This window comes from Drosophila willistoni, unplaced genomic scaffold (genome assembly GCF_018902025.1).
Source record: "Drosophila willistoni isolate 14030-0811.24 unplaced genomic scaffold, UCI_dwil_1.1 Seg178.1, whole genome shotgun sequence".
In the NCBI taxonomy this organism is placed as follows: Eukaryota; Metazoa; Arthropoda; class Insecta; order Diptera; family Drosophilidae; genus Drosophila; species Drosophila willistoni.
The window spans coordinates 58939-66731 of record NW_025814140.1 but is presented as its reverse complement, the minus strand read 5'-3'; the positions used below and the strand labels follow the sequence as shown (position 1 = coordinate 66731).

Sequence of the window (7793 nt, the reverse complement as noted above, 5' to 3'; positions counted from 1 at the left end):
TCTTTTGTTTCTATATTTCTTTTCTATCTTTTTTTCTATCTTTGATTTTTTTTGTATTCTCTCTCTCTTGTCGCATGCACGCTCACTTTTAATAATATAGCAATGAGAAAAGCAGGCAGGTCGTCGAAATATAATTAATTGTGGTAACTGGGTTTCGGCAGAACTACACCCCCTTGTCGACGAGCTAGTGCCGGAAATTTACAGCGTGCCAGCCGATATCCAGCTACTGCATGACCAGCCCCAACTATACGTTACCCGTTACATTCTTAAAAAAACAAGTGGATAAGAGAAGTGGCATGAATGAAAAATCAAATCAAAACGGATATGAAAATGTAATTAATCATTTTCAACCTCTCGTCAACCTTGCTTCAGATTGATATAACTTTCTTTGCGAATTAAATAGAGAACTGAACGACAAAAAATAAAAAGGACTATCTAGAAGATCAAAGAACCGAAAATGCACAATTTAGTTACACATTTGTGTAAGACATAGAGATACCAGATAGCTGGCAACACACCGTTCTACACTGTTTGTTGGGTAGTCTGGCTCAGAAGCAAGTGTTCGTTGGGTAATCGGCTCTCACTTGGTAGTCTCTCTCGTTGGTCGTCAGCCGAAGTACGAAGTTGTCTCAAGAGTTGTGTAAAAAGTCGATTTAAAACTAGTACATGCATCATATATATGTAAGAGTTATTGCGTGTATACAAAAATTGTTGTTTATTAATAGTTAGATACATATATAGCAAAATAGTCAGTTGAAGTTAGGATAAAAAGAACTTAGACTTAACAACTTTAGGTGACAACTTTTAGCAACTTTACGACTTTAACAACTTGAAATACAACTTAAGCAACTTTTGTACACCTTCGGCCTAAACGTCTGTTCCTTATCGTTCCTTCTCTCGTTCTCTCTTCTTATCTACTGATGATGCCACATTGTCGACCGCATTCAGTGCTGCCATCTCTCAGCACGTATGTACCCATATGACACTACATTCGGTCATCCTGAAAATTATCTGCCTCAGATGATCCTTCGAGATCGCTTTCATCGTTGTTCTCCATGTAACGCCAAAGCTTAATGTTGTCTTCACTGGTGGACGTCTTATTTGGACCCTGAAATTTAGCAGATTTTTTGACTTCATATCTACCATTCCTCTTTACTTTGATGATTTCGTATGGACCAATGAATTTATTCGACAGCTTCTTGCCCGACACGAACTGTGTGACTTGAATTGCTACTAGGTCGCCCAACTGATAACAGTGGCATGGCTTCCGTCTCTGGTCGTAATGGCGCTTGTATCTGGTCTGTGCCTCTAGTATTTGCTGTCTTGCTTCTGCTCTTATTTGATTTCGCTCATTCTGAAGTCCATCTAGTAGTTCTTCTTTCAAAATTCTTTGTAACTCAAGATCTGATTCGTTTCTCACTTTCAATCCGAACATAACTCAAAAAAGGTGTAAGCTTGGTCGACGAGTGAACATTCGAGTTTATAGTACGTTGTACCTGTGCGGTGTACCTGTACCACTTCTGAGGCTCTGCAGCCTTCCTTAAAAAATTCCTTAAAATGCTTAGACGTAAATGCTGCACCTCTATCGCTGACGATACGACGTGGATTTCCAAAAATTGTGGCCCAATCAGTCAAGTGTTTAATAACCTCCGAGGCATCTGTCGATTTTGTAGGATATAGCCTTGTATATTTAGAGAACCCATCTACGACTGCGAATATGTACTTGTTGATGAACAATAAACCACTGTGTTTAATATCTCATAAGAACTTAACTTTATTTTTACTTCAATGTTACTGAACTGTGTCTGCCACTGCTAGAACACGTCTTGATCGTTCGTTTGCTTGCTTATTACTAAATTTTCAATTCTTACGTAACTACGTAGGTCATATAGGTTTATAAAGAGTGACAGAGACCGAGCATACCAGACTGGCGCCAGTATATTCTAGAAATCTTAAGAGAAAATATAAAAACAAAAGCATTGTGAGATGTGCAAGATCATTCATGAGTCCTTGCCTTGCTACGTATAGCAATGTAGGGTAAATGACAATTGGTTCCTCAACATCCCGCCCCCCCCCTGAAACTCCGTTTTGAACACGGTAGGGCTGCAATCTTTGGGATTGGGCGAGTGACTTCTCCTGATAAGGTGAGAACCTGAACCGCTCTGACGAGGCCATCATCTCCTGCGAACACCTTAGTTACCCGTCCTAAGAGCCATGCCGATGGAGGCGCGTTAGAGTCCTTGATCAGTACAAGATTACCGATCGCAATGTTTGGTAACTTGGTGGTCCATTTCGGGCGCTGTTGTAGTGATGTCAAGTATTCTTGATGCCAACGCTTCCAAAATCCTTGAAGCATTGCTTGAACATGCTGCCAGTAGCTCAATCGATTGGTCGGAATCTGCAAATAGCTGTCTTCAGGAACTGCTGTATATGTTCTGCCAATTAAGAAATGTGCCGGTGACAGGTAGGCAATTTCAGTATCCGATGCTGTGCACAATGGTCGAGAATTAACGACAGATTCTATTTGCGAGAGCAGTCTGTGCATCTGCTCAAAGGTAAGGACGTTGGTTCCTATTACACGTCGCAAACGCTGCTTAACCGAGCGTACTGCCGACTCCCACTTACCACCCCAGTGTTGTGAATATGGAGGAATAAAATTCCATTTGATACCTTGATCCGCAAGCGCTTTCGAAACGACGTCATTGTGCTCGCGTGAAGCTGTACCAAAGTTACGCCCATTATCGCTATACATTTGGGAGCATTTCCCACGACGAGCCATAAAACGTTTTAATGCCGCCAAGAATGTGTCGGTGCTGAGATCAGTGGACAGCTCCAGATGAAGAGCTGAAGTAACCATACATACAAACAGGCAAATGAAGCCCTTTTCCTTCCTGGGGTTTCGTCCCTTGTGAACCTTCAGCAAGATAGGTCCAGCATAATCGCATCCAGTATGCTCAAATGGAAAGGCTTGTCGCACTCGAACAGCCGGTAAATTGGCCATAAACTGATTTGCTGTGTGATGGCGCTGTCTAAAACATTTTAAACAATCATGTGTGATACGTCGAATAAGATTTCGTGCGCCAATGATCCAATATTTCTGGCGAATTATTACAAATATTGCTGAAACTCCTGGATGAAGATTGACTTTATGCTCATGTTTCAGCAGCAATGGATGCTTGGCATCTGCAGGCAATTGCGACCTTTCCAAACGTCCACCCACACGTATAATTCTATCTTCGTCAACGAAGGGAGATAGTTTGCTTAAAATTGATAGTCGCTCCAAAGATTGCTTCCTCAAAAGCAGCTGTCTATCGTCATTGAATTGATTTTGTGCCTGTCGTAGGCAAAACTTCCTTGCTCTGGTAATTTCATCGAACTTTAGAGGTCCTGAATATTTAGACTTGCTTGATTTGGTTCGGTGAACGAAGCGGAATACATATGCGACCACTCGAACCAGTCTGATCCAGATGATGTCCTTCCGAGTAATACCTCAAATGGGGAATCCTCAATATCCTTGGAAATGGTTGTCAAGATTTTGGTTTTGAACTCAAGTTCTGCTGCTGGCTTGAGAATTGAGCAGCAAGTTGGTGGTCTATTCATTGTCTCTGTCAAAGTTAATTAAATCACTCGCTAGCATGCCTCGTGATGCTCAATCCACAGGATTCTCTTTAGTGCTGACATGTCTCCAAGCGCTAGGTGGTATGGTCTCTAGTATTTCTGTCGTTCGGTTGGCAACAAATGTTTTAAGTTTACAGGGTTGATGCGAAAGCCATGACAAAACGATTGTAGAATCGGTCCATGCGTGTATCTTAACATCCATCTGGCACAGACCAGATCTTACTGCTTGGAATAAACGAGCTAATAGTAGAGCTCCGCAAAGATCCAATCGTGGCAACGACTTCTGCTTTAATGGTGACACTCTTGTTTTAGCTGCAATGAGGGCCACTCCGATGCTTCCATCTAGGTGTGTCACACGGTTGTAAATTACAGCAGAGTAAGCCTTTAACGAAGCATCTGAAAATCCATGCAGTTCGATGTCATCGCGTTGATTGTCAAATCGTGGTATCTTCAGGTTCCTTAACGTGAAAATGTCCTTTCTGAATGTTTGCCATAAGTGCGCTTGCTTCGTTGGCAGTTTCGAGTCCCAATCCAGATAAAGCAGCCATAATTCTTGGAGCAGAATTTTAAACTTGATCACCACTGGCGTTAAAATGCCGAGTGGGTCAAAGATTCGTGCCGTGTCAGACAGCACTTGTCGCTTCGTACAAGTCATATGTTCCGATAAACCTTATATGTTAGGACGTCTTCTCCAGGACGCCAATGCAGCCCAAGCACCTTTGCTGCCATCTTTGAGAAATCGATTTCATTTCCCTCGTTGCTGGCAATTCGTTTACTATTCAAGACCCATTTGCTTAGCTCCAATTGTGCCCGTGATAAGGAGTATCAGCTCTTCCTTAATGTCGAGCAGTTCTTGTTCGTTCATGGCTCCTGTCAGTACGTAATCGACGTAGAAATCATCCAAAAGTATCCTAGCCGCCCTTGGAAACTCGTATTCGTGATCAGTTGCCAGTTGTTCCAGCACTCTAACTGCTAGAAACGGTGCACATGCCGTGCCATAGGTGACTGTGGTCAACTTGTACTGCTTCAATGGTTCCTCAGGGTCTTCTCTCCAAAGGATTCGTTGAAAATTCTGATGTTCAGGGGCCACTAAAATCTGTCTGAACATTTTGACGATGTCCGCAGAAAATACGAATCTGTGCATTCGAAAACGCAGACAAACGTTGAAGATGTTTCGTTGTATACATGGGCCAATGTGAAGTGCGTCGTTAAGAGATCGTCCATCCCGATCTTGAAATGATCCATCGAACACCACCCGCAGCTTGGCACCTATGACTGGATGGTGTGGCAAATAGAATGACTTCTTACGTACGTTTGTGGCTTCGTCTGCAGCTACTTCCTTTATGTGACCCAGCTGGATATACTCTCTCATAAACTGAGTATATTTTAACTTCAAGCTGGCATCCTTCATTAGACGACGCTCGACTGCGAGAAAGCGCGATCTGGCTCCTTGAAATGTATCCGCAAATTGTGGGTTTTGTTCCTCGAAGGGCAAATCGACTATGTATCTTCCATTCAAGTTGCGGTTGTGGGTACGCCGGAAGTGCGTTTCGACCTTTTCATCCTCTTCGTTTACAGTTGTATGTGATGGAACTTCCTCTAGTTCCCAAAATCTTTGCAGTAGTCCATCTATATTAAACGTAGTCAGCAATGACGTAGATGATGTTTGCAATCTTGAAGTGTACACCGATGTGATTACCCATCCAAATATGGTGTTAACTGCAATAGGGTGCCCTTGACCATCGCATAACTTCTCTCCGGTGAGAACTAACCAAATGTATTCATTGCCCAGCAAAATGTCGATTGAAGCGTTAGTTCTGAAGTCAGGGTCAGCCATTTGGTATCCATTAAATACCGACAGTGATGAAGCATCAATGTTTTCACGTGCCAATGGTGAGGTGATCTTTCCTAAAATGTGAGCTTTAATATCGATGCAATGACTGGACACACGAGACATCATCTGGAGAGAGCAGAAACATCTGCTTATTCCCGCCTTGACGTCTGAGATGCCCGATGTGGCAACTCGAAATGGCGAACGTGCAAGCCCCAACGTCTGTACGCACCGTTCCGAAATGAATGACAAGTCTGAGGCGATATCCAATAAAATACGGCACGTCAGCAAGGCTCCTTGAGAATTTCGGACGTGTACCAATGCAGTAGGTAGAGTGCTTCTTCGTTGGCCATTTGGCTTACTGGGTCTGGTAACATTCATCATTTCTATCGCTGATGCCGCTGGTGACTCCTCAGAAGCCTGGCCTGAGTTGCCTTGGTGCTGCTCTGCGCTATTATGCTGTGTAGAATGGCCTTCAGAATGCACAAGCGCTTACTCCATGTCCAGTTCTCAAACAATTAAAACACATATGTTTCTCCTTCGCAAAGGTGTAACGTTGCTTGACAGTCAAGTTCTGGAATTGAGGACAAGCCGACATATGTACTCAGTACTATGACATTTCATACAATTACCTGTAATGGCAAGCATGGTGCGTGCTTGCCTTTTTCCTTTTTCATCCCTCGGTTTGCTCGCTACATGATCGACAACTTGACTGAGCTCAAGGCGATCGCATCGTGAGTCCATAAACTTGAGTACTTTTCAATGGTAGGACTTTCAATATCCTGGCTTTTGTCGATCCATTCACGTCGGGTAGCCTCATCAACCTTGTTGATGAGCAAGTAAATGAGTCACGGCCCGTTTGTCCAGAAGCGTCTAAAGCCCGAATAACATCACTGGCTCCGCATGTCAGAGCGCGTAGCGATGATGAGTTTTGCCCAACAGTTTTTGGCAAGGCGGTGAATGTGTCTATCAGTAAATTCACCAAGTAACGGGGCTTTTCATATCGATCACTCAATGATTTCCATGCAGTGTCGTAATTTGCATCCACTACGGGCAAATGCTGGATGAGTATCGCTGCTTCTCCTATGACGCATGACTTCAGGTGATGAAACTTTTGGATATTCGTCAAAGTTGTCTTTCCGTGAATGGTACTCTCAAACAGGTCTTTAAAGGCATGCCATTCCTTGTAATCTTGTAATCCCCTTGTAATCCACCGAAGGGCTTGATGTTGATTTTCGGTAACAATCTCTTGTTGCCGGTGTTGCAACCGACTGTGAGCCTGACGAAAACGAAGATTGCTGTGGCGAGAGCAATCTCTCAACCAATAGTTGCTGCTGCTCCATTTGCCGTTGCGGGTGTTCCATTTGACTCTGCATCTGGAGTTCCATTTGACGCTGCTGGTGTTCCATTTGACGCTGCATCTGGAGTTGTAGTTGTTGCTGTTGATTCTGCATTTGTTGCAGAATTCCTTGGAAGAAGAATTCCTTCCATCGTTGCCAGCCGCGCCTTAAGGCGGGCATTTGCTCTTTCATATTTCTCCTCGTATATGTCGAAGTCTTTGGTAGGGTCCACATAACCCTCTAGTTTGTCGTATTTGGCCAATTCGTCGCCAGACTTCACAAACTCGTTCCACGCATTGGACAAAGTTTCCAATTTGGTGTCAATTGTGAAGACGTCGGCATCCTGTGCAGGATTCTCTGCATATCCATATATGCGGGTAATGGTTGTCTTCCATCTTCCTCTGGCCTTTATGAATGTTTTCATTTCCTCCATGATGAAATACCAAGAAATTTCCACTGCTTGTGTGGACCAAAAATTTCAAGACGCGTGTTTTTCCCAGAGATGTGTTCCCTCACGATCTCGTCGTTTATATCGATAACAGTTACCGATATGCGAGTGGCGCCACCGTTTGTCCGCGCTTTTTCCAATAAGCACGCGATCGCCTATTCGATAGTAGGCCTGAACTATCGACTACTAACTTTGAGGTTAACAATTAATTGCAACCAAGTTGCAACAAATTATTAACCAATGAGTAACAAACAAACAATGCCCAACGATCCGGCTCGAAGGACCAAATTATGATGAACAATAAACCACTGTGTTTAATATCTCATAAGAACATAACTTTATTTTTACATCAATGTTACTGAACTGTTTCTGCCACTGCTAGAACACGTCTTGATCGTTCGTTTGCTTGCTTATTTTTAAATTTTCAATTCTTACGTAACTACGTAGGTCATATAGGTTTATAAAGAGTGACAGAGACAGAGCAATCAGTACAGTGTTTAATAACTTCCGAGGCATCTGTCGATTTTGTAGGATATAGCCATGTATATTTAGAGAA

The 7793-nt window shown here is 43.1% G+C and overlaps 1 protein-coding gene across 1 annotated transcript; it reads right to left on the bottom strand.

The window, feature by feature from the left end:
- Window positions 1–985: 985 nt before the first annotated feature.
- Window positions 986–7222, bottom strand: LOC124461016. The gene is made up of 3 exons (XM_047012606.1): window positions 7027–7222; window positions 2201–2487; window positions 986–1108 (listed from the first exon to the last, which is right to left on the bottom strand). Exons 1-3 carry the CDS (start codon window positions 7220–7222, stop codon window positions 986–988), a joined length of 606 nt encoding a protein of 201 aa, XP_046868562.1.
- Between the last annotated feature and the right edge of the window lie 571 nt (window positions 7223–7793).

Bases quoted from the DNA above. Each gene is read 5' to 3' on its own strand.
- LOC124461016 (XM_047012606.1), bottom strand. From the start codon at position 7,222: ATGGAGGAAATGAAAACATTCATAAAGGCCAGAGGAAGATGGAAGACA. The intron at 2,488-7,026 runs GTTATGTGGACC...CATTGTGCACAG, and splicing joins CAAATACGACAAACTAGAGG to CATCGGATACTGAAATTGCC. The intron at 1,109-2,200 runs GTAACTAAGGTG...GCTAAATTTCAG, and splicing joins CGGCATGGCTCTTAGGACGG to GGTCCAAATAAGACGTCCAC.